Here is a 25,848-nt window from a genome sequence, read left to right on the forward strand (position 1 = left end):
TTCTCCGGCTCCCATCTCCGGCAGATGCTCAACAGACAAGCCGGGGCTTTTGGATCAGGGTCAACGTGCTCCCTCGGAAGGCACAGATGCTCCCCAAGCCACTGCGGGGTTACGCCCCACTCTAGGGAAAACGCACTTGGTGAGCTGGGGCAGAAGGGAAGACGCCCCCCGTCGCAAGAGAAGCGGCGGCCTCGTGACTCGGGATAGGGAAAATAACGGGAAAACCCAGGGAGGTGGCTGAAAAAGCCCAGCTGTCAGCACCAGCGCTCAGGGAGAGGAGCCACGCCTGGCCGGGGCAAGTCTCCCTGCTCACCCCTCGGCGCCTGCGCCCCGCGCGCTTGGGAACGCCGGAGCTGCGCTACACGCGAGCGAGCGAAGCGCCAGCACGCTAGTGGCCTGAACACTGAGGTTTTGTAGGATTTAATTGTAGGTAAGGGTACCTAGGCAGCTTAGATGCCGGCTCTGCCTGGAGCCGAAGCAGCGCAGGCCTGATTCCAAGTGGGTTATTGAAGCCAGGAGGAAAGCAGTGCGAGCGGTTGCATCTCAGGACATAGTTTACCACGTGAGCCCTCCAAACAGCCCTGTCAGAAGAGCTTACACAATACTATTTGTAAACATTTACTTGCTTTTACTCATTTACGAAGTCTTGTAGTCTAAAGTCCTTTTCCCTTGTGTAACCGGCTCTAGCACCATCAGTACGGGGGCAGAAATTCAGCTTCTGACTTGGTTAAAGCTTGTCGTTCACCTAACGGTCTACGGTATTAAGATGCAAACTCACGATTCGGCACAAAACGCGCCTCCAGAGCTTCCAACCTCCGCTTAACCTGGGGCGATTCTCCCCTTTCGTGCTGCAAGCACCGCGGGGAAATGGAGGTCCAAGAGCAAACACATCGGTAATCCAAAATTTAAGACGGCTTCAGAAAAGCCGTGCCTTGGCCCTACCCGCCCCCCCGCGCACGCTCTGGGGGGCCAGGGCTTGGCATGCCCGCTCTGCCCTCCGAGCCAGTCTGTTCCAACCCGGTACTTTCCCAACAAACCCGCGCTGTGTCCCCAAACAAAGCCGTGCCTCCTGCGCCCCGGACACTGCTCCTCCGCAATGGGGTCCTCTGTGCCAAGGGCAAGCTGATGGCTTCAGACCAGGACAACTCAGTCCTGCAGCGAATACTGATCCACCCAGCTCAGCCTGGAAAGCCTCTCTTCAAAGCCCTCTTAGCAATGGGCTAGGATGGTGTTTTTCGTACAGAGAAGGCCTGTAATTACAGCTCAGGCAGGAATTTCTTACAGCGCACCGCTGCCAGCGCAGCCACCGAGGAGCAAAGGCGCAACCGCTTCCAACTAGCAGAAAAGGTCTTCAGGCGCTAGTGGCAAGTTTAAACTCACTTTCTTCAGAATCAACCCCTTCTAGTTCAAGCAGGGCTAGAGTCCTGCTGCCGCTTCCCAAAGCGCCAGGGGAGCTGCAAGGCGGCCTTGGCCGCAAGACGTTTACCACCACTCTTAGCGCGCGTGTTTGTGGAAGCTTTAGCAACGGCAGGACTCGGGGGTCTGTTCTTAAGAGAAGGAACACCCCGCTGCCCTTGGGGGTACGCCAGTGACTTAACTGTTTCTAGCCCGTTGTTTGCACAGGACGGGGAACATCGCCAACAAGAATAAAGATGTCAACAGCGCACAGCATCCCTGAAAAGACGGCAGTATTCTGGGACCTGGTCTTTACCTGCCCGCAGAAGTAGGTCAAATTCCAAAGAGAATCAGCCGGTCGGGTTCCCTTCTTATTCAACACTGTTTATTAGAGAGACTATGCCTGCAATTTACGTACGGCCACAAAAGCCAAAAAGAATCTAGGTAATTCCGTGCTATGCAAAATATGTCACGAAACCCTTGCCGTGCTGGGTAGAGACGGTGTCCTCCGGCAGGAAGGCAAGCGGCACGCAGCCAGCACGGAGGAGCGTTTCATCTACGTGAGCAGCAGGAAGCCTTACCTCTGCTGGGCACCTTATTCCTACTGAATCCAGCAGCGGGCTGATGTCTGTACTGATGCGTCCCCAACTCCTGCGCGTGATTAGCAGTTCCTAGCAAAGGTTCGGGGTCCCCGTGCCCTCCTGCATTTACAAGCAGAGGGGTCTCGTGGCAACCTTTGGTCAATGTGTTTGAACTCTTACTGTCTGGAAAGCTGTCCCTGGCACCCTCGCACGCGCAGTCCTCCTCCATGCTCTCCGAATGGAACAGGGCTGGCTGGTGTACGTATCCGTGCGGCGGCACTGACGCGGGTACCTGCTGGATACATTCTTGCGCCCTGATCTTTAAGAGATGCTGGGGGCTGTTCTGTGGGTGGTACGTGTCAGCGCTCTGATAAGGCAAAGACAGCGACTGGCGCTCCGAGAGGTTCTGTCCCACGCTGGTGCCCATATTCCCAGCATCCCCTTGACTCATATGCCTGAACAACTCTTGGAATTCTTGCTGCTGCTGCTGCTGCTGCCGCCGTTTGATGAGCTGTGCAAATTCTGCCTGGGGCAGCCGCATGTCCGTGTGCCCCGTGAGCGAGTGCCGGGGAGAAAGCAGTCCCTGGAGGATGTGCGGTACCTGCTGGTGTCGGCTGTAGTCGGGAGGCGTTGGGGACAACAGTGCTTGCTGTAGTGCCGATGCAGCGTAGTGCTGCTGTTGCTGATGTGCATTTTGAGGGAAACTGGGATACTGGTCAAGCTGCGGGACTTTCAGAGCTTGCTGAGCCGGAGGAAACCCAACTCCTCCCGATGGGCTGTAGTTGCTGGGGGAAACGCGCGGCTGCTCCGGGAACAGGTGGGGGTGTAAGTGCACCTGGTCATAGTTGGCGGGGGGATACCTGTTCACGTTCAGACTGCAAAGAACAGAAAAGAACAAGTGACTGCACTGCAGCAGCTCCGGCTCGGCGAGGCGTGCTGGGCCGCCTCCTCCGGGCAGAGACGTCTGCCCCCGCTTCTTCCTCCCTAGCTCGGAGAAAGCGGTGCGGAGGCGGCCGGCGGCCTTACCTGTGCGACTCGGCGCTGTCGGCGCTGAGCTGCTTGGACAGCTGCCTGTGGCCGTAGGTGAGGGAGGCCATCAGGTTAGCGCGGTGCTGCATCTGGATCTGGTTGGCGCTTGGGCTGATTGGCATGCCCCGCGCGTGGGAGGACATGCTCTGCCCGGCCACGGAGGTCCCTTGCAGGAGGTTGTTGCTGACCATGTCGCCGGGCTCCTGCACTTGGATAGTGACCTGCTGAGGCTGCGACTGCTGCTGCAGGCCCAGGCACGTCAGCCCCATGTTTGGGGGAGGGGAACAGTTACCGGACTGCGGGAAGATTGTGTTGTGGGACGGCATCCCTTGGAACTGGGACTGGGAGGCGGCACCTACAAGGAACAAAGACCCTCAGCACCCGCGCCAGCCTGCGGCGAGGCTCGGGAGCGAGATCTGCCCCGCGTGGGAGCTGCTGCTCTTCTGGGCCACACTGGGAGTCCCAGCAGCGTGCGCCTGTGGGTGGTGAGGAGCGCTGCTCCCGACCGCTCCATCACGCTGCACCAGCATGCAAAGGTCGCAGCTAGAGCCCCTTGCACAGAAAGAGAAACAAAGCGGAGCTGACAGTGATTTGCATAAACCCGAGAATATCAGCCCTTCCTCCCCACCCCCGGGAGCGATAAGTAAGGATCTTATGACAAGAAACCCAACAGCACGTTCCAGCTGGCAGCTCCTCGCAAGCTCTCGATAACACCAGCCCTTGCTGCCAGATGGAGGCTCTTTTACATCATCGGCAAACCGCGCAAGGACTAGGCCGCAGGGGGGAACCGAAGCCCCCGGCACCCCCACACGCTGTTTTGCCCGGAGGCGTGACAGGACCGTACGGTTCTGCCGAGCGGCCCGCCCAGAGGAGCGCAGATGGCTCAGCAAACTGTCAGCGCTTACCGTGGGGCTGGAGCACGCTGCTGCTCACAGGAGGCGGGCTGCTGTTTGGTTGCCTGAAGAGGTGGTTATTGGGGTGGTTCGGGGGCGGGCTGGACGGCTGAATCCGTAACCTACGCAGGGAGACAAGCACCTTTTCAGCATGCCTGCTCCTTATTGAGACGCCCTTCCAAACTGCGAGAGCTGCCGCCAAATGCTGTGTTTCTCTCGTTTCAAATAAACGCCATAAAGCCCTTGTTTGGGATCCCAAGCTCTTTCACAGCTTGGCTTCTCTTCTGAGAGCCACCTGGCTCGCCCGAGTCACGCACACAGGTAGCGAGCGTAACCCGGTGGCTACAACAGAAACCCCCGGGGACAAGGACACCGCAGGCTCGCCTCCTGACTCACTGTGGCCGGTGAGAAACCTTCCTTCCTCCTTTCCCGTAATTCAGCCTGCCTCATCTACAAGTCAGGGTGCTGAAGCCAAGGACGGTTACCTAACCAAAAGCCTGAAAAGGTGTGAGACGTCCAGCGGCAGCTCTGAGTAGAAAGCATGAGCGAAACCGGCTGCTGAGAGTAACGCGTTTTCAAGCCGGTCAAAAGGCAGAACCGTCAATCACCCGTTCAAAGCAGATTCGTGCCTCTGAATCATCTTTGCTTCTAAAGGCCCTTTGGACAGAACCCAGCTAAAAGGACCGGGCACGTTCACCTGGGAACCGGCTATGCCATTCTAACTTTGTACGCTTCCAACTCGGCCCCAGACCCTAAGTGCGTTAGCTCGTCCCCGGGCTTGAGTAAAACCCATTCCCCAGAGCTTCACTAAAGCAGTTTCTTTACCTCTGAAGCTGGTGCGTGAGCAGGGCTGGCTGGTTTTCACACGGAGCTTGCAAGGGTGGAGATGGCTGGGGTGGCCGGATACAGTCCTGAACCAGGCACCAGAAGAAAACAAGAAGTGTTTGCAATCAATAACGTCTCAACTCGTAAATTTAGACAAACACTGATTGGTGAAGTAGGACATATCCAGATTCACCAAATACTCGATCCCTGACCGCAGCTCTGGCTATCGCAGCAGCTGTGCAAACGTCACTGCTGAAGTCCTTCAGGCTTGCTTCTCATTACAGCAAGCTGAGCGGTCTACCCTCCTCCATCCCGCCGGGACCCGCTCGGTAGTTGTACCTGCAGCAATGCAGGAAAACACAGCTAAGGCTTCAGAAGCTCTGGCTCGAGGCTCCGGTACCTGAATCTGCTGATGAAGAATCTGATGGTGCTGCTCCTGCTGGTACAACATGTGCTGCTGCTGTGTCTTCTCCAGCGTCCTCTCGTCCATGTGCCCCCCGTACATCTTCTGAAGCTGCTCGCACTCCTGTAATGAATCCAACACACCCTCTAAGTGACCTTTTTGTGCACGGCACACTTGCTGTGCAGAAAGGCACCCTCTGAAAAAGCCAGTAAGGAAAGCCTAATCCATTTGATTTGACGGATTCAGGTGTGCAGGAACACGGCTAGCTCAAGCCTTAGAGAACAGAAAAGAAACGGATGCTCCTGACGCCAGGCTGGCACCGTTGCGTTCCCTTAAAAATGCAAGCACAAAGCTCTAGTAATGGTCATTTCAAGGTGGAAAGAGCATCTCGCATTTCTACCCCGTTGCAAGGTGAAAGTCCCGTCCTGGGGCCAAATCCCACTCAAGCCACTGATAAGACGTGCGCTGGCCGCGTAGGGAACAGCATACACTACGCTCCAAACTCTGGCGGTAGGAACTGCCCTTTTCCCGGGACACCCTGGAACAGCCCCAAAACTTCGCCGCCACGGGAAATGCGGGAGAGCAGCAGCAGCCGCAGTCTGACAGTGCCGGTGGGACCCACGAGGGCAGGCAGAACCACCCCAACACGTGGGCGCAGCGCGGGGTTTGCTCTCCAGAAGGAGGGGGGTGGAAGCCCCCAGTGTTCCCAGCTTGCGGGTGAACAGCGCGTGCACGTAGAGGACGCTCAGCAGGGTTGCTGCAGGTACACGGAGGGGAGCAGCCCCTCGGCCGGCAAGCCACCGCGCGGCCCCAGCCATTAGCGGGAAAGATTTCACTTTTTGCGCCCTGAAGCAGCAAGGCTGAGACAATAAAAAGCCCTCGCGGGGGCTCTTTCGAGGCCCCCCACCCCTCTCTTTTACCTGCTGAAGCTGTTTGATGCTACTGTTATTGCCCATCTTCTCCAGGTGGGCTTTGAAAGCCTGGATGCTGGCAGCACCGTCAGAGAAGCGCCGAACCGGGGAGAAGCGTTCGGTGGGGAGGTGCAGAGTATTTGAGTCCTTGTAAATAGAACTGAACACATGGGGAAGCGGGTTAGCGATATCAGCTAAAAAACAAACTCCGGTACAGAGACATTTAATTTGCACCAGCCGTGCCAAGTTCTACCTGCCCCCTCACCCGGAATAAATCACGTTTTAGACCAAGAAATAAAATGCCAGCATCATCGTGAACAGGAAACAGGATTACCAAGTATCCTCGGTGCCCGGGCAGATAAATGTGTTTTAAGGTTGGAGACGACTCAGCCACAAACCAGATTCCAGATGGGCAGCAACTCGTTGCCCATCCACACAGATGCATCTATCCCTCAGATGGAAAAGGTTTACAGAAACCATTCAGCATCCTAAAAATGTAAATTCACCTCTTCAGCAGCCACTTCCTGAGCCTTCCAGCTCCCCAGGGCCCCCCGACTACATCTGATGCCCGCGGAAAACAGGAAGGGCCCACGGAGAAAGGAGCCTGACGTGTTCTGCGGCCTCTGAGGAGAAAGGGGGGCTGGCATCCATGCTTAGAGATGCACTGAATTAAAGAAAGAGGGCAGGAACGTAACTCTGCACAGCAGGGGAAATCTTTCTAATGCGTTAACCAAGCTGTCACTTCGCATCCCGAGCCTCCCAGTTGCCTGGATGCTTGGCGCTGGGCAGTCAGAATGGGTACATTTGAAAAGCAGACATAGCCAGTATCGAGGCAACTGTGCCCGGGGAACTACAAGCACTTTCCCTTCACAATGAGGTTTCTTCTTCACCATCAGAGGGAGCCAGATTTTTTTTCAGGAGCTGTTTTCTCCCAAAGTTGGGGCTCCCCATTATCGAAGTCAAGCACTAAGCTCCTGCCCTGCCATTAGGGGCAACCTGTATTATCACTAGCAAAGCTAACTTTCCACACACACGTCGCAATGTGCCTCGTAACAAACAGAATCGGGTTTCTCTGCCCGCCCTGACGGTTTCTGTGCAAACGCAATCTATAAAACCCAGCAAACGATAACTTAACGGTACAGGCTCCAACCGTGGCCTTTGGCTGCGAGAAGGTCGCGGAGATGTGGCCTTTACGAGCATCTCTGACATGCCGGCACTAAACCCAACAGAAGCCCGTCTGGCTGCACAGCGGTGTGGTCCTGAACTGCATTACCGCAGGCACGTTACTGCCGTGGCTGCTCTGAATATGGCTCTTTACTGAAGCCTTTTCCAAGAAGCCAAACTGTTTCTCCTGGAGAGGCTCCCCCTTATCGGAAGGTGACTGATGCTGGACCATTTCCAGCACGCTGGGTTCAGTTCCTGTCGCTTGGTCTGCCTTAGCAGGACGTACTTCAGTTTCTGTAGGTGACAGACAACTTTCTTCCAAGGACAGAGCTGTGCCCCTGCCTTTTGACGCCATCCCACCCGTCATCCCGATCCATTTGATCTCCTGTTGTATTGATGGAAAGCAGAAGCTACAGACAAAACTACGCTGAGGCTCCCAAACCTGCGTGGCCAAGGCAGAACAATCGTACTGCCTTGGCCGATCGTTGTACTTCAATTCTGCTTTCAGCTACTGAGTTACCGTGACCAAAACCGGGCGCTGCATAAGAAGATGGCTTCAAATACGTTAAGTGCTAAAATAAGACCCACCTGCCATTCGATAACTGAGGTCTATTTACGTGACGACACAAGACCGCTAACGGTTTCTGTGCCATACGTGTCTTGGACACAACATGGGGTGATCTGTTCAGGCCACGGTCAGACGAAGTTTCCGTGATTTCGCAGGTGAAACACGAGGCAGGCTCACAGCGCGTTACGACACCGAGGGCGGAATGAGCAGATACCACCCTGTTCATGATGCAACAGCCCCAGGACTCCAAAGCCGAGAGGCAGAGGTGACACCAACGTATTTACGGGGTAAGTGTGCTTTAACGGTCTTGTAAAAAAAAAAAAATCAATTCCTGCAGTGCGTGAGGCACCCAGCTTACCTTTACGATTTGAAGCAATCCTGAAAGCAGGACACAGCACATTCTGGTTGTTTTGCAAGCTGCACTCCTCTTCCTATCAAGCTCTGACCCTAGAAATCTTTCCCCTCCTGCTCTTCCCATCCCCCAAGCACCTTTGCGAGGGAGTAACTTCAGGGTATAGAGGTGCTTATCTTGGTTTTCCGGAGTTCCAGCGTGGCACTAGCACTGTCTCAGTCTGCTCAGAGTTCACCTGTCTCTGCTGATTACATCAGTGCTCAGCTCAGCAGGTATCTGGCTACAATAAAAAGCGCTTTGTCAAGCTTGCCAGGGTGAGCTGGCTGAACGATTGAACACGAGCACCAATCCAGCCTGGTAGGCGACTGCTTTCTCAACAGTCGAGACCAACAGGCAGCAAACTCTGCAGTTTGCAGCCGGTTTGCGCTCTCACCACTGAGAGGTTCAGAGCCCCGGTTTTTAAGCTCCCTCTCTGGCATTAGCATCTCCGGTTTGCTGCTGTGGCAAGGACCCTTGTGTCACTTGAACACCTCTCTCCCTCAGGAGTGCCCCACCCACGCATTTTGAGTGTGTTTGGATCCAATCTGCAGAGGTTCCCTCTTTCCCAGACGTTGTGATTTTTTCTCTTCCCACCCCAGCTTCCTTCCCCCACACCATTCCCATCAGGGGTTCGGATCAGAAGTACAATGACTCTTGAGGAGCTTTGCAAAGAGACTTTGCAGTCAAAACACACAACTCTGGTGCAGAACAGTGAGGTTTTTAAGCTCTGGCGTAGATGACTCTTGGTGCAGCCTTTTGCCTGCGTCTGCCTCCAAAAATGTTCTGTAGAGAATCTGCTCTCTACTGCTAGCTTGACACCTACCATTACAACAGAGAAAAGCTCTCCTCTGAAAGGAATAGCTCATTCCCAACCCTCGTGTGACGGCAGCCATTCTGGCAAATCGTCTCCAGCCACAAAAACGGGACTGGAGGGGAAGAGCCAGCCGATTCCTGCCCCTGCGTTGCTTGTATCTGCAGGCACGGAGCCCGCGCCAGCGCAGAACTGCAGTGTCCCCAGCACGGCCGGACACCCTCTGCTCTGCGGGTCCGCTCTTTGCACACTTGTTCCTCCTCCTCACCCCTCCCTGCCAAGCGGGATGTCCTCAGTGCTCCATTCCAGACGACATCTGAGCAGGATTCCTGGCGCAAAGCTGCCCGAACGGCCGGTGCCATTACTCACCGGTGCTGATCGGGTACCAGGTGTGGAGCCCAAGCCCGGGGTCGGAAGGACTGCTGTCCTAGCTGCCTCTGCAAGTCTGGAGGGATTTCAGCTGTAGGGTTGGTCATTGCCAGAGTGTGCCTTTTTGACCTATTTGCCAAGTATCTGCAACAAGCAGGAGCACATTTTATAAGAGACTGATGGGAGTACTCCAAAAACAGGGAGCGTTAGATAATCCAGAGTAAACGGGAAGGAAGAATGCTTGCTGCAGTGCTCAGAACCGACCGGGGAGAAGCACGCCATGGACACGCTGCCCATGCCCGCCACACCACCGGGTCTTCAGCGCTTAGGGGACAAGTGTAGTTTCAGCTGCTTGTGTGCTACCGCCAGCCTCAGAAGGGAAGACTAGCCATTTGCTCTTCCCAGCAGGAAAGCCATGTTTCATCTCAAGGGGAATGCTGGTATATCCCTTTGGGAATACCCAGGCGACTACCTGCCCTCCACGCGGATTCACTCCACTACAGCAGGTCTGCCTCCCTCCCCCAAGGCCCCACTGAGCCACGGGGAAGTCTGCTGCATGCACGGAGCCGAGAGACGAGTCAGAGACAATCCTAGCAAGAGCTGGCCAGGGAACGGGCGCAGAGCAGAGCTGCTGCTCAGCTGCACCCTTGGCAGGACGGCCTTTGCACTTCAGACCTGCCCTGGGATGCCCCGGGCCTAGCCGTGAGCAGCGGCCAGCTCGTCACGGCAGGGGAAGGGTGCACGAGGGCCACCCCACCAGAGATTACGGGTGGGTAGAGCCTCCGGCTGCCTGAGGAGCAGGAGGAAGGGCGCTCGGCTGAGGAAGGGCTGGTGCCCAGCCCGGTCCGAGTGCGCCATCTAGTCCCTGCTCCGCTCTCCGGGGAGTCGGAAACCACCCGGCGATGCGCAGGGCAAAGCCAGAGAGGGAAACCGAGCAGCGAGAGGGTCCCTTCCTCTGGAGCCACAGCCCCCAGCGCTAAGGCTGGGCTTGCCTCTCACACCAGAGCCTGGGGGCAGCAGCTTAACCTAAAGCACCCTCTGCACTGGAACCAAGAGACCTCAGTTCTTTTGCAAACCCCCTAAAGACTGGGGGAGCGCGCAGGGCAAAACTAGGAGCCCCTGCTTTGGCAAGGGTGTGACGAAGGGCCGCACGGCTCCGACAGCTGCCGCCCTGAACCGCTAGCTCCCGGCTGCAGCGATGCTCAGAGCAGCTGGCGGCACAGGGCCAGAAGAGATAACGAACCAAGCACCTACCCAGGATGCCCTGGCTTGTGGCGAGCAGGGGGGCTAGCGCTTTACCCCCTCAAGGCCAGGTGGGATGAACGCCCGCCTGTGAACTCAACTATTTCTACTCTCGTGAACCAACAGCAACGAGGCAGCTGCGGTAACTGTGACAAAGATCACCTGGCCAGCAACACCAGGGATACTAATGGGGAATTCTCACCTTCACTCTTTTCCCCCCGCTAAGGCTCCCTGCAGCTTCAACTGGTGAAGCATGGAAGAGCAGCAAGCAATACAGTCGTTGCCTTCTCCAAACCCAGCCTCTCTTTGCTAGCTACCGAAGCCACTTAAGCAGAAGGCAGCAAGTTAACAGAATGAAGAGTGCTTAGCGTTGTGGTAACTTGCCAAAGCCCTGTGCCATAGCTGTTTAAGAATCATTTGATGCAGACGGGGAAGGTTTCCCAAAGAGCTTTGTGGTTTGCTAAGATCATTTTATTTCAGACCTCCAGGGAAAGGGAAAATCGTGAGCTGTAACAGCCTTTTGGGTGGAAGAAAGTTTCCCCAAACTCAAAGGAGATGTGACCGTTCCCTGGAACAGAGAAAAGACTATGCTCTGTTTTCAAGGTCAGATTAAGGAGGGCAAAAACTGCTCACCGGTGTGGTGAAGCATGGAAGAGCAGCAAGCAATACAGTCATTGCCTTCTCCAAACCCAGCCTCTCTTTGCTAGCTACCGAAGCCACTTAAGCAGAAGGCAGCAAGTTAACAGAATGAAGAGTGCTTAGCGTTGTGGTAACTTGCCAAAGCCTGTGCCATTAGCTGTTTAAGAATCATTTGATGCAGACGGGGAAGGTTTCCCAAAGAGCTTTACAGCTGTGGTTTGCTAAGATCATTTTATTTCAGACCTCCAGGGAACAATCCAATCGTGAGCTGTAACAGCCTTTTGGGTGGAAGAAAGTTTCCCCAAACTCAAAGGAGATGTGACCGTTCCCTGGAACAGAGAAAAGACTATGCTCTGTTTTCAAGGTCAGATTAAGGAGGGCAAAAACTGCTCACCGGTGGCTGCATACAGAGTGTTCAGAGCGGTGTTCTGAGAAGCTAAATATTTGCATCTGTCCCTGATGTTAATGCTATTTACCCTTCTCCTCTGATGACTACTGACATGTTGCAACATAAGGGGGTGGAGAGCAAGTTAACACGCTACCTGGATGGGGCTTTTTCTGGGCCATCTGTTGGAAGAAGAACCTGTGGTATGAAAGGATTAAGGGCAGCACCGTCGAGAGCAGCAAAGTGACCTATGGGTCCAAGGAGACTTGCCTTTCAGTGGGATCTGAACATCGCAGTGGCTTGCAACCTACAAAATACCGCATGTGGGTTTCAAAACACTTCCAGCTGAGCTAACGCTTTAACTTAAAGGCTCAACTGAAACCTTAGGTTTTAGAGAGGTGAAAATCTGCCCAGGTAAGATGTCCAGGCATCCCCTTGCCAAGAATCAGATTTATCTGATTTCCACAGTCAGAAATACCGTCTACCGTCTGAGGTGTTGTCAGGGGACATTATGGGCCCTAAATTACAACTTTTAATAGCTATCTAGGCAGCACGGCTGTGTATAGAGTCTGCGTTCCTGAGCCCTGCTAGGGAGGACAGCGCACAGTTAGGGTACGGCAGCTTAACAGGGGCTGGACGCAGCCTACAGTGCCTGGAGGTGCATGCTCTTCGCCTGCTCGGTGCTACGACTTAGCCTCATTTCTTTCATCGTGCTCCCCTACAGCTGGGGCAGGTCACGAGCACGGACCTTCCCAGTACCCTGACTCGGTGGATGAGCAGCAGCTCGTGAAGCTGGAAAATACTGCGAGATTGGGCAAAGACGAGGGTGGTGAAGAACGAGAGCATAAGGCTACGCAGAAAACACAAGACGTGCTCTGCTGAAGGGCTGTGTCAGCTAAGGTAGGGCTGGAAGCGAGTTCTTTCCCATGTACCAGCTTTGACTTTCTTCTAAGCTCAGGTAGGCAAAAGGAGTCTCAGCGCACACTCTGCGCAGTCTGTCACTGCACACACCCACCGGCCAAATCCCCCCTTCGCTCCGGAGCGCTGAAAGGAGAAGAGCTGGCAGAGGCTCTGGAGCGCGACCTCCACCCACCCCAGTGCTTCTCTGCCTGCAACCAACCCCCAGTTTGAATCCTTCTCCCAAGCGCAGCCCCTGAGGAAACGCTACCTTACTCGAGGTGATGGCCTGTACAAACTGGGGGGGAATCCAGAAAACTTGTCAAGTTTGCGGTAAGAAGTAGGAGCACTCGGTAACCACACCCACCACACGTAGCGCACCGGCTGGTTAGCAGAGAGGAAACTACGCGAAAGCTACTAAGAAAATGTTAGCGAGGACATGGTTAGTGTTTTCATGGATTCAGAAAGTACAAGCATACTCTACCCGCTTCCCGGTACGTGTTTGGAGCAGGCAAAGAGAACAGAAGTTTCCAGCCTGACAGCTAATAATCCTTTCCTTATTGGAGCAGACTATTTTAAGGCCTACTGCGAAAATTAGAAGCTAGAGGTACCCGTATTTCCAGCAAGCTCACTTTAAGGCATCAGAGTTGGATGTTTACTGCATGTCTTGATACAAAAGCTGCACTGACACCCAAGGCCACAGATGAGCTCCTCCTACCTCCATCACTCAGCAGGGAGGGGTGAATCACTTAGCACTCTCATTTTGCAGGTTAGTGTGGATTGCATGCTGGTGCACACTAAGCAAAGGAATTTAGCGGTTTCAGAGTTTCTGGAGAACCCGCTGCTCAAACAGCTAACCGTTTCAGGGGGAATCCAGCTTTGTAAGCACCTGGTAGTGTCAGAGGAGTAATTGCCTACAGTAATCAACACCCACAAGAACAAGAGAAATGCTGAGCCTTCGCTGTAACCAACACTGTTGCCTGTGATGAGGTTGCTCGTGTTTTAATTCAGCTGTGGAACACCACAGGGTAAGCCTCTTGGAGGGTAGTAAGGGCAAATGTTAACAGACTGGGGGTTACCTCTGCACAGCTTCCTGATCTGGCTCCCCATCGGAGCTCTCCTCATCCACAGGGGTGACAGCTGGGACAGCCTGCAGAGAGAAGAGAAGCCACGGGTTCCACAAGGCAGCCGGCGTGGTCCCGTCCGCACAGCGGACACCTGACCTTCCCGAACAGGCTTTCACAAGAATATACGCCAGCTCCTCTGCGGCACCAAGGAGCCCTTCCGACATGCCTTCCCCAAACAGAACCGCCTGTACAAGGCTGCTGCTTCTTTTGGTGTTACCAGGAAAATTCAGTGATACAAATGCCACAGGGAAGAACGTACATTAACGCCCAAGATGGACATTTTAGCTTTCTCTATTAGATCAGCAAAGGAGAAGAAAAGCAATCACGAAAAGAAAATTCACAAACACTGTGTCAATTCCAAAAGAGGAATACCGCCTCAGCTGCTAGCTACCGGAGAGCACGGCAACCCTCCCGCAAGGGGACAGAACGCCCTGCCGCTCCGGAGGACGTGAACCTTCGGAAGCAAGCGGGCGCACTCCCTGCAGTGCTTCCAGAGCGCCACTCTGTCTGCTACGACCTGGAGGCAGTCACCTCTGCCTGCGGGAGAAGGTATTTATAAGCACACCACCGACTCTCATCTTTCCTTTCGCTACTTACTGGCGTCATAGTGACGAGCGGAGATGGACCCCGAGGACGTTTCAGCAGTTGCTGTGCGTGTAACTGGATGTTAGCTCCGCCATCTGACGCCCTCCGCCCCAGAGGGCCCATGCCATTCAGCAGCTGCAGGGTGGGGGGCTGCAGCAGGGACTGCTCCTGGGAAGCAGACAGACAGCGCAGTTATCAACCCCGTACCGGACCCTTCCGGTACCCGAGCGCTAAGGTCACAAACCCAGACACGGGCACGAGAGAAGACAAGCCTTCTGGGCTTCAGGAGAGATGGGGGATTAATCGCCAACATCTCAGAGCTGAAGTGGGGCAGAGAGAGGCAGGGTCAGTGGGAAAAGTAGTGTTTAACTCTCCATTTCCCTGCACTCTGCTTGAGTTGCCAGGCAGGCTGCGACCCGCAGCTCCGAAGCCAGGCAGCACAGTCCTACTTCTCCCCAGCCCAGTAATTAATTTCATATTGCAGTGTTCTTTCCCTCTTCAGCTTTTTAAGGAACCAACTAGAGTCATACCTAAAGAGACAGCAAGAGGGTAAATCGTGAAGCTTATGGAGTCCAAGGAATCGGCAAATAGGGAGAGCAAGCGCGAGCACAAACACGCACCCACGTGCCGGTGGGGCACCGACTGCAGCAGGGAGCACGTGCACCTGCCAGTACCTTGTACTCCAGCTGACCCGTGGGCTGCAGGTTCTGCCTAGGCAGCACATTGTGCATGAAGTTCACATTCGGGGTCACCTGCAGGAACGGAGCCTGAGGAGTGACGCGGGGGAAGCCAGGCAGGAGCTTCTGCAGATCTTCCATGACTTCCGTCCTGTGCAATCACATTTACAGAGGGGTGAATTAGCAACGATGAGAAGACAACCAGCCACGGGCCCAGCGCACTCAGCTTCCCTTCACAAAAGGCTTCTTATTGCCCTGGAAAATGGTCACAGAGAGTAGCCAAGCCACTCTTCGGTTTTCGTTTGTCCTTTTTCCCCCTCCAAGTTGAGATTTGCCAGAACTAGCTCTTTGCATTAACCTCGATCGCATTTATCACAAAAAACTTCAGCTAGGACATGACAGCAGTGCCGCTTAGGTGAGAAACTGGCTTGCACGCCAGTCAACACCGCTATAGTTTACACAGCGCTAATCAGGAAGAAGAGAAGGAAAGAATCCCATCCTCATCCTCAGCTGCAATATTGACCAAGTTGTGCAATGGGACCAGGACGTTTAAAAGAACGCTTTTGCTAAAGAGATATACCTTGAATTTCTTCCTCTATCTAGCAAAACTCAGGTTTGCAGAAATAACTCCAAGCCACTCACAGCAGGAGCAGGAAACCAAAGGTTTGATACCAGCTATGATACAGACGCCTGCACTCACCACCACCTGGTGCGGCTAGAGCGGAGCAGAGACCTGGGACCGAGGGGCACGCCGTGAAGTGTATTTCCCAGCCCAGAAACTGGAGACCACTGCCAGTTCAAACGGTATCAACTCTTATATACCACAGAGCCCAGAAGTCCCCTTAAGGCTTTAGCCTCCCATCTGCCAATGTAGCACATGAATAAATCTGTGGTACCTCAGAAGGACCAAAGTCACGCGCTAGGAGTAAATCTTCAAGTTCCCTTAATCCTCCGTCAGGGAGTCAAGAGTCCAGTACTAACCGTGGGTCAGCTACTCCAACTGTGTGCCTTCTCATTGAAAGGTAACGGACCAGAGCTTCAGGTGACGGCTCTTCCCCTTCATCACTGTCCAAGTTCATCGTTCCATCAGTCTGGGCAGGCAAAACATTGGAGATGTCAAATACAACGTGAGGATCAAGCGAAAGGCTTCAACGCAAGCCCAGGAAAAGAACTCGCGGGGGTCATCGAGGGGAGCACCTCACCTCTACAATTTGGTTTTCAGGGTTGATGAGCTGGACTTGCGGTACATTGATGCTCATGGTATTGCCCGTCTGTTCTGTCTGCTGAGCGGAGAGATCGAAATCAGAAGACATGATTCTGTAGATGTAGGACATCTCCTACAACCCCTTTACAAACACTGCCGGATTAACACCAGTGCACAGACCTAACCACCTGGGAACAGGGAGGTGACCCTGGAGCCAGTGAAGATCTGTTTATTCTTAATTCCCAAGAGGCTGCCTCATTTCCCCTCCTCACTTCTGCTCAGGCAGGGTCAGCATCTCTTCTGCTTCCCCTATGACCGGGTCCCCTCTTAAAGCAAACGTTCCTTTCTTGGACAGCAGCACAAATTGAGGAGGAAGCATTGCACAGCAGTCCCAACACACTCTGGGTCCCAACCAGCAACCCTCGCATTGCCTCCTCCTCTGTCACTTCGCTAACACAAGACTTTCTCTGAAGGCTATTCGCGAAACCCACAGCCGACGAACAAACTGTTCCTAACCTCAGGATTACGGCACCCTAAAGACGCGTGAAGTTCTCAGACAAGGAACGTTTTGACACTCCTGCCAGGATGAGGACACCTCACCCAGCAAGTCTGGGTCTGGCAGGTAAGGGACTGGCTGGCCTTCCAGGGCTGGAAGAACACTATGCAAGCAGGATCTACCTGGATGTTAGCAGAGGTGGGGAAGGTCATGGTCCGTGGTATACTTGGAGATGCTGCAATGCGCAGGTTCTTGTGCCTCTTCAGACGGTCGCAGAGCAGGCTGTAGATTGCACTGTAGTGATCGTAAGCATCAGCTCTTAATGACTAAAAAGAGGAAAAGGCAAAAGCGGTCAGTTCTTTTTGTCACGCAATAAGATACGCTCCGCACTGTGCTGAGGTTGCTCAGTTGCTAGACACGAGAGGCAACAACCACGGCCATTTGTTCTCCAGTGGGAATAGGCAGGACGTGACCGTCAGCTGTGGTGTCCTACCTGAATTGTGCGCTCCTTGTCCAGCCCCATGTCCGCCATTGCCAGCAACACATCCTCGTTCAGCGGCTCCATCTGCCTCTCAGTCTTCAGGTGCTGACACTCTGCTATCAGCTGCAAGAGCACAGACACAGACCTCAGTGCTGACATTCCCAAAGGCACGCCAATGAGTCACAGCGCTCTGAAGAACCAAGGCACCAGGCTCCGGCTGCAAGCTGGCGTGAGCTTGGAAGGCTGAGGGCACACCAATTCAAAATCTGGTGCCTTTGGCTCTCGGCGCCAAGGGGAAAGATACAAAAATATGCGCAGACGAGGAGCGACGTGGAAAGCAAGACCAGGAGACACAGAAAGCGGAAAGGCAGCACACCAGCACCGGGAATGAGAGTTCTCAAACAGCCAAAACGAACGCTGCGGCACTACGTGCCCGGAGCCCGTTTGCAGCCCGGCAGGCACCGAGCAGACCCCACTCGCGCACCAGCTCGCTCCTGCTTCTCACCCTGTCGAACTCCGCATCGGCCTCCCCAAGCTTCATCCACTTGTGTTTGCAGATCTGCTCCATGGAGAGCCGCTTGCTTGGGTCCAAGACCAGCATGTGGCGGATCAGATGTTCACATTCTGCAAGGGAAGAGAGAGAGGGGCCGGGTAACCCGCAGGGAGAGACACGACTTCTGCAGGAGGCAGCCTCGCGCCGCACTAGGAAGTCATACACAGCAAAAATATTGCTTCTCCTTCTGCACTTCGCACCCGTTCAGTCCCCGACGTGCCACTTTGCTGCAGACATTTGATTTCCCCGTGCTAGGAAGGGAAGCCACCCAGGTCACCGGGCCCCTGTGCCGTTTGCCGGAGCCCCTAGGTGGCACGCTGTCACCCTGTCCCTCCCCGCCTTGCTGGCACTGGCCAGGGGACACAGCTGGCTTTTGGGGGGGTGAAAGGCAAAGTATCCTCTGAACATCCCCCCACTCAGCAACAGCTCACTGTGAATGATTTCTCCATCGTATTACGTCTGTGCTGTCAGCGTGGGGGACTGCTGAGGCTCTCCCCCATTTGGGGCGGGAACTAAGCTTGCTCTAAAAGCTCCGCAAGTTTTAGCAAGCATTTTCTGCATGAAGAGAACCCCCTCCCCAAGTAAGGCGGCAGGCAAGGAAGCTTGCAGCTGGGAAACTCCACGCAGCCCATGCAAAATTATTCCCTAAGCTGAGAGCAGGCAAACGAGAACCTACGTATGACTCGTTCTTAAGTGAAGCTGGATTAAGTGACCGGATCTCTTAAGTGATCCGAGAACTAACCACACTTTTCAGAAACAAGATTTATTACTAAAGCATTCAGGAGCATTTTGCAGAAACAGGACATCGACATTCATCTCTGATGGGGCTACTGCTGAAAATTCACGTGCCATAATGCTGTAAAAAGCTTCTTGTCTGAAACAGGTGTCGCGAAAGCCTCTACATTCCTAAATCACTATTCCATTTCTAGCTTTCGCGTTTCCCAAAATTTAGAAAGAGCGTATCTTCGCTAACGTTTTGCTATAGTTTGCAGAGTTACATACGTGAAAGCTGGGATTTTAAATACGTGTATTTCGGTTTCTAAATTCTAGATTCAGAACTCTGCGTTATGAACCACCGTCCAGCGGATAAGCTTCCTGGCATACCACCTCACTGGCATATAAATCAACTGGTATACTATAATTTAAGTGCTCCAAAGAATCCGTAAGCAGAGACGCCACCAGCGCCTGCTCAGCGCTGCAGGCGCGCCGCGCCGCGCGCACCCCTTACCTGTGGACATGAAAAATGGAATGCGAAATTTCCCACTGAGCACCCTCGCCCGCAGGTTCTGCAGCGTGCTCCCGTCGAAGGGCAGAGCGCCGCAGACCAGCACGTACAGCACCACGCCGAGACTCTGCGTCCCAAACAAAGGTCGCGTCAGCAACGTTAGAGGGAGAGGCCGGGAGACGGCAGTTAATTGCAGTGAGTGTTGTTTAAATAGAATAAAATCGTAATGGAGAAGAAAAAGCAAATCCCACTGGAACGGACCTTGCTGACATCTCAGTCCCAGGCCAGCTTAATTCCTCCTTCAAACTTCAAGCCTAATTTAGACTTTCTTTGGAGCCTCGGAAGCCAACGGTTAACGAAGCCTACCGCCCCAGCCTGCCCGAGGCAGCCCCGCAGCACCGCGGCGGGAGGCTCTGGCCAACCCGCACGCCCAGACCAAACACAGCTTCAGCCGACCGAACGCCGCTGTGACGGCGCGGCCGTTTCAAGCCCAGCTGTGCCACCCTTCCCTCCCACTCATCTGGCTCGGCTGGCAGAGCTCGGGGAGCCCCGTGAGGAGAAGCGCCAGGACAGCAGGCACCGGAGCCAGTGTGGAAAGGCAGGGCTGCAGGGCAAAGCAGGCTCTGCGTTGCACAACCAGTGCCACGGAGGAGAGCGTCCCAAGTCTCTGCGCTAATGCGCTCTCTGCAAAAACCTCGTGGAGCAAAACTTGAAGTTTCCTCTCTCAGCTCTGCCAGATCAAGCCCTACCGCAGTCAGTACTCTGCCATTCAACAGCAATGAAGCGAACCGTATTTTTGGGAAACGAAAATAAAATGCATTTCTGGGCAACTAAGATTTTTGGCGTCATGCCTCCCAATAAAGAAAACATGTGACGTAGTAGCCAGAATAACATTTCGTAAGCATTTCTTCGAAAAACGTTTTTTGCCGTATCACGGGCTTTTCTCCGAGACATGTACTAAGTGTTCAGGAAGCAAAGCCAAACAAACAGAGCAAAAATGAGATCAAAGTAAGAGAGGGAGAGGTTCATCGCATACCCAAATGTCAACCTTTGGCCCATCGTACTCCTTTCCTTCAAAGAGCTCTGGAGCAGCATAGGGAGGACTCCCACACCAGGTTTTAAGCAGCTGACCAGGTGTGAAGATGTTACTGAACCCAAAATCTGAAAGACCAAAGAGAACTGATTAGAGGAATACGATCCGCTCCAACCGTCCTAAACAAATGGTATTTATGTAATTTGCTGAGTCTAGTAAAGTCACGTGCAATCCCATAATGGCTAACCGATACGCAGACATCAGAGAAACGAGAGCGCAAAAGAGGCAAGAAGAGTAAGAGCAACGCTGAAATCACCTGGGCAGTGTGCAACGTCTTCTGTCCGTACCGAGAAGACCAAGCATTAACGGCGGCACCTCCGCTTCGCACAGTGTAAAACACACGCCATTTAAACAACCTGCTGCAAAATACCCACGACTTCGGCCTGCTTCACATACTACAACTGTACTGCTTTTGCTCAGCAGAACACAAAGATCCTTCCAAAAGTTTGCTCCTCACTTTTCACCCGCGTGATTTCCATGCTGGAGTCAATACACCAGCAATCAGATCAACGAGGGTTGCTGCAAGTCAGGTGGATGGTTTGGAATGAGGCTTCCACCTTACGTTCAGGAAATCCTACGTAAATCTCACGTGTTAATTTCCAACCTTCAGCTTCTCCGACGTCAAGTTTCACAACCTCATTAGGGCCAGGACAGCCGCCAGCAAGGACAGAATGCGGACAAAAGGAAAAAGAACGGGAAATTTTGATTTTCCAGAAAGCACTACATGAGCTGGAAACTTCAGTTATGGTGGGCAGCTCTACAAACCAAGTCAAATCATCCACCAACAGCAAATAATAAATCCTGAAAGAGAAATTAAAAGAAAGGTCTTAACCTTACAGGCAGTCAACCGTCAGCTTACGTGGGCGCTAACGGCATTCTCTGCTAATTAACCTGCCACCCCCCCCGGCACACGGCTGGGACTTGCACCGGGAAGACTAAAGAAACCGAGGTGTGGATTCAAGAGAAGCAAGCTTTTTCGTATAAAAAGAAAGAATCTCCACTAACAATTTCCTTCTTTTTCACCTCAATTGAATAAAAGCAAATACAGTCACAGAGAGGCGTCTCCAGGTCCCGCGAATGAGGTGTCCTTAGGAGCAAGCTCTGTCGGAAGGAGCGGTGCCACGAAGGTTATCTGCGAACTGCCGTGCCTGTGTTTCTGCTAGAAGTGTGCCAGCAGGAGGGCGAGTGACATTAACGCATGCGGACGGGGACCCACGGCAACAAGGACATTTTTCATGGCATTTGCACCGGCAGCAAATCCTCACGGCAGGCTTGCGTGAGAAAAAACAAGGAGGGCCAGAAATACTCAGTTTGCAAATTCTACCTGATTAAACCAAAAAGCATCGTGGCAAAAATATACAGCACAGCTGCGGAAAGTAAAAATCTCTTATAAAGAGCTTAAGACTAATTTTGACTCCGTCACTGGTCAGAACCGCAGCATATCTGGGATAACGCACAGCTGACTGCCTACCTGTCAGTGAAACACAAGATCCCGATGCTGTGCCAGGAGAACTGGACTGAAAATGCATATTTGAGTACACAAATGGTAAAGAATACTGGAGGTGCAAAAGCACAGCAGGTTTTTTCCCCTTTCTTGAAATAAATACACATTCGTCTTGAAAACTCATCTTCGTTTTTACCTGCTTATTTCTCCTTACAGTCTGTTATCCGTGCTTTAAAAGGGAAGGACTTTGGCACGCATTCTTTAGCCATCGAGAAAGGTCTGTTTTCCTAAATCATACCAAACTACAGGCTTGCCCTAACACATTCAATACTACCCTGCCGAAATGAAAACGGTTGTCGTCTTTTAGACAAAAACGCCCGGAGTTTCACACCAACTTGCAAGAGAGCGAGCCACCAGCGAGGCCGGTGACGGCCAACACCTCTGCGCAGGAGGCACAGAAGACCCCGCCGGCACTCCACAGGCAACGCGCTAACCGGTGAGCCCGCACTCCCGCTCGCGACCGCCGCTTTCCTCGCAGGATTTTCCATGACCTAATTTCAGGCGACCCTCCTCTCCTCCTTCAAACAGCTTCTGCAGACCTCCCCGGACCAGCTAGCGCAGCAGTCGGCACAGCTCCCGCTAGCTCAGCTCCAGGAGGGTACAGCCAACTGTCCTCCTTCCCACCCCTTCGCAGGGGCAAGGTTCTCAATGCGGAGATGGTTTACGCTTGTGAGGAATACCTAGCGTGGCGTGTTCCTGTGGAAACACCTGGAGTGCAGACAACGCTGCCCAAACCCCACCTGGAAACAGAGCGCAGAGGTGGTAAGCGTTCTTTAAAAGCATCACAGTATCAAAACGAGGCAGTTACACACCCTTTGGGTTTTTACCGTTGGAAACGAAGTCCTCTAAACTTCCAAAACACAAGAGTGGTCGGCCTTTGGAAGACTGTTTCAGGGAAACAGTACACAGCCGCCCAATTGTCTTTTCCACCTCTGCAAGCTTTTGAGCTGTCCTGCCTCACGTTTACAGTAGGATGCGTAACGAGTGCCTGCATTACGGCTACCAGAGCAAGCAATAAAAACTACAGCACTAAACGTATTTCCGCCTCCTAACAACAACGCATCTGTAGTCAATGCAAGAACACTTGCTGGAATTTTGGTACTTCACATATTTTTGAGCAAATTACTCTGGTTTGGTTGCTTTTATTTATCCTTGTATGTACTCGACTGGGCTTTGCGGCACGTCAGGAACCAACCGTATTTTCAAAGCAGCGAGTATCACCCCACGCAGCCCAGCACCAGCTCCAGCTCCGCACAGGACAGGGGAACGCGGTGTTCCCTGCGCTGCTGCACCGGCCTGCTAACCGGTCGTGCCGTTCGACAGCGGCACGGCAAGCAAGCAGCAAGCACATTCTGCAGCGAGGGCAGAGCTGTGCCATGCCAGCTGGCAGCCGCCGCTGCCTCTGAACAGACATGCAACAGCTGCCTCCTGCAACCTTCTCTGCGTCGTAAGAGCTGCGGGAGATAGGCTGTCTTTGAAACCTTACCCCTCTTTCGCATGGGCTTGAAAGTAGCCCACGGGTTCACAGCTCTTTTTGACAGTGGAGAGGAGGTGGGCAGAGAGAGCAACCCCGCAGAGTCTCTCCTTAGAGGACCGGGCCAGGAGGGCAGAGACGCCGCAAGCGTGTCGGTGTTCAACCAGCAGGTCCTGGAGCTCCTGCCGTCACCCCAGGGCCGCCCCGGATTTCAGGATGAAAAACCTCTCCCGGTGGAGAGCTGCCGCTCTACCCAGCACCTTCCGGGCTCCAGGGGAGTCACACTGCTCGCCTCTGCGGGGACCTGGAGCCAGACGGCTCCGTCTTACACGAAGCACTGCTCAAAGGCTTCACGCAGCACAGCTTCCAGAACCCACCTGTGCTGCAGGAACTGAGGTCAAGGCTAGTGAGAACAGCAGGCTTTTTAAAAGCCCTCCCCAAAAGTAAAGGGGGGGGGGGGGGGGGGGATGGGGATTTGAAAATCCTCAAAGCAACAAACAACAAAACAAAAAACTCAAGCAAACAAAAAACCAAACTACAACTTCCACGAACTTTCTTAAAAACTATGACAAGTCACCCCAGTCCAAGGAGACGTATAAATCCAAATCCCCAGGGAGCAGCCAGGTCTCATTCCACAAACAGATGCAGAGGGAAAAGGGCATTTTTAAAGAGCAAGGTAAAAGTCACAATGACGTGATACAGGGAAAATATTTAAAAGACACATCTCTGTGCTACAAGAAAGCGGGCCCAGTCCCTCACGTTTCCTCAGAGCAGAGCTTCAGGGAGCCGGCTTTAGTACCTGCACAACAGGGACTTTTATCCTCAGGAAGGTGAAAGAGCGAGCAGGCTCTTGCAAACGAATGCAAAGCGATGCATAGATCAGATTCCTCTCTGAAACCATACCCCGGGAAGGCCTGGGTATTTAGCAATAATCTCAACTCCTGGCTGAACTCTCTGACTGGGAGCACAAGTGAACATAGTGCCAGAAGCTACCGACTCAGACTTTGAGAAGGTACGCTGGAGAAAAAGCGTCCACGGGAAAAAACGAGAGCGAGGGTAACAGCGTTTCTACCTTGCTGTTTACAGAAAAATAGTATAGCTGCAATCAATCCAAACCCCCCCCCAAACCCAAAAAGCACTCTCGTAGCCACCATCGAGTGAGAAGAGCAGCATTAACCTGCTCCAAGGCTGCTATGCTATCTTGCTAAGGGTCAATTACTCAACTGCTGCCGAGTAAGGGACGCAGAGCTGCAAATGGAGGCCAGTAGTAACGTGCTAGAAAATCTGCACTGGTGAGAGCCTGAAAAACTCCAAAAGCTGATGGAATTATGCACGTTACCGAAGGCTGCGCATATGGGTATCAGAAGAACCACAAAGCTGTAGTCCTGGTCTCAGCTCTGGGTGTTTGAGATGACACGCTGGCTCACCGCGTCCTTCGGGCTATCTGCGTCGCTGCTACTTGGCAGATCAAAATTGCCCAGACCTACCAAGCGGAGCCTTCAGAAGACACCGGAGATATATCTATAGCTTCCATCAGCTGAACGTTAAATGCGTTACTGAAGAGGTTTGAGTTAGACACGGTTTACGGGTTTGGCAGTGAAGGTTTAGCTGATCCTCCACCCTGTGTAACAGGGCTTTGTGCATTTCTGTAGTATTTATTCTGGGAGGTCTGGTGTGAAAGAGATCCATTGCTATCGCTTCTTTTTTTTGCTCTCGAAACAATGGAAGAACTGCTGTCAAGTTGTAATTAATGAGTTATAGGGACAAAACTTAATACTTGGAAAACCCTATACCGTAAATCAGCTTTTCCAGGCTACTTTTCAAATCACTACTACATCTTCCTGCCAAGTAAAACACTACCACCACCGGGGTGGGAACTATCTTCTAGAGTCCATTCTGGGAGCAGAGATTTGGAAGGAAAATAGTTTCCAACTCCCTTAGATTAAAAAAAAAAGTTTCCACGATTTTCAGACATTCACACAGCTTGTCAGCATGCTCATGTGGACATTCCTTTAGGAAATCCAGCCGTATCCCGGTTTCTACCTGGGTTAGTTTTTAACTTACTTCTTTCTTTTCATTTGCTGGGCACCCTCCCCCCCAACACAGATTAGATTTTACCCTGTGAACACAAGATGGCCTCAAATCATTAGTGCATCTGTTTGCACAAAACAGATACCAGAAAGCGCTGCTTATGAAGACCTCTCCTGAAGAGCCTCTCTCGTAGGAGCTCCATTACCTGCCACCAACTCCCTCCACTGCCCAGTGCAGCAGTTACCAACGGGCGCTTGCTGCTGCCCTCCTTCGGTACGGAGGCTCGGGAAATGAGTCTGACCGGCAAACCCAAGCCGTTTGCCCCGTCTTGTCAGCACGTTTCTCTCGGTGACCGCACACAGCGCAGTCCCGGGGAGCGTGAGCTATCGGGCTTCCCGTTGGCCGTGAAATGCTGTACAGCGCGAGGCAGCACAGGTTCACTTAACACATAGAAAACACTATGAACCACTCAAACTTCGTCAGCGCCGCGTCTCTTACTCATCTTCTGCCCCCAGAACAGCGAAGAGCAGGTTATCGTCCTCGTGCCAAGGAGGACACGGTTCATGCTATTAAGCGTCTAGAGGAAGTTTCATAAAGTCCTTCGCTGCTTTCTATTCCTTCCCCATTCCCTCCTCACAAAGCGAGGATGAGAGAAAGCTAAGAAGTTACTAATCGTTTTACTACAAATCAAATGTTAAACTCTAACACCTACGGATGGTACGTAAGAGAACGGCAACACGACGAACAAGACTGCTTCCTCTCTCCAAGATGGCATCAAGCTAGAAGAGTATTCCCCAACTCCCAGTATTAAAATTGCTCACAGACTGAAACGTTTTGTAGCCCTAAGCATTTAAAAAAAAAAAAAAAAAAAAAATTTAAAAACATTTTAAAAACC

General features: G+C 53.0%; 1 protein-coding gene across 1 annotated transcript in view; it reads right to left on the reverse strand.

Moving 5' to 3' along the window:
* SIK3 (SIK family kinase 3) overlaps positions 1-25,848 on the reverse strand; it is a 51,792-nt gene that overhangs the window by 13,957 nt on the left and 11,987 nt on the right. The window contains exons 4-20 of the mRNA XM_009273511.2: positions 19,888-20,012; positions 18,855-18,978; positions 17,579-17,697; positions 17,086-17,196; positions 16,775-16,918; positions 16,095-16,175; positions 15,874-15,983; positions 14,890-15,043; positions 14,228-14,383; positions 13,583-13,653; positions 9,341-9,484; positions 6,047-6,197; positions 5,124-5,249; positions 4,724-4,809; positions 3,911-4,020; positions 3,003-3,360; positions 1,977-2,851 (exon numbers count right to left, since the gene is read on the reverse strand). Of these exons, the coding sequence (XP_009271786.1) occupies positions 1,977-2,851; positions 3,003-3,360; positions 3,911-4,020; positions 4,724-4,809; positions 5,124-5,249; positions 6,047-6,197; positions 9,341-9,484; positions 13,583-13,653; positions 14,228-14,383; positions 14,890-15,043; positions 15,874-15,983; positions 16,095-16,175; positions 16,775-16,918; positions 17,086-17,196; positions 17,579-17,697; positions 18,855-18,978; positions 19,888-20,012 (3,045 nt within the window). The remainder of the gene's footprint in view (positions 1-1,976; positions 2,852-3,002; positions 3,361-3,910; positions 4,021-4,723; positions 4,810-5,123; positions 5,250-6,046; positions 6,198-9,340; positions 9,485-13,582; positions 13,654-14,227; positions 14,384-14,889; positions 15,044-15,873; positions 15,984-16,094; positions 16,176-16,774; positions 16,919-17,085; positions 17,197-17,578; positions 17,698-18,854; positions 18,979-19,887; positions 20,013-25,848) is intronic.

This window comes from Aptenodytes forsteri, unplaced genomic scaffold (genome assembly GCF_000699145.1).
Source record: "Aptenodytes forsteri isolate BGI_AS27 unplaced genomic scaffold, ASM69914v1 Scaffold187, whole genome shotgun sequence".
Classification (NCBI taxonomy): Eukaryota; Metazoa; Chordata; class Aves; order Sphenisciformes; family Spheniscidae; genus Aptenodytes; species Aptenodytes forsteri.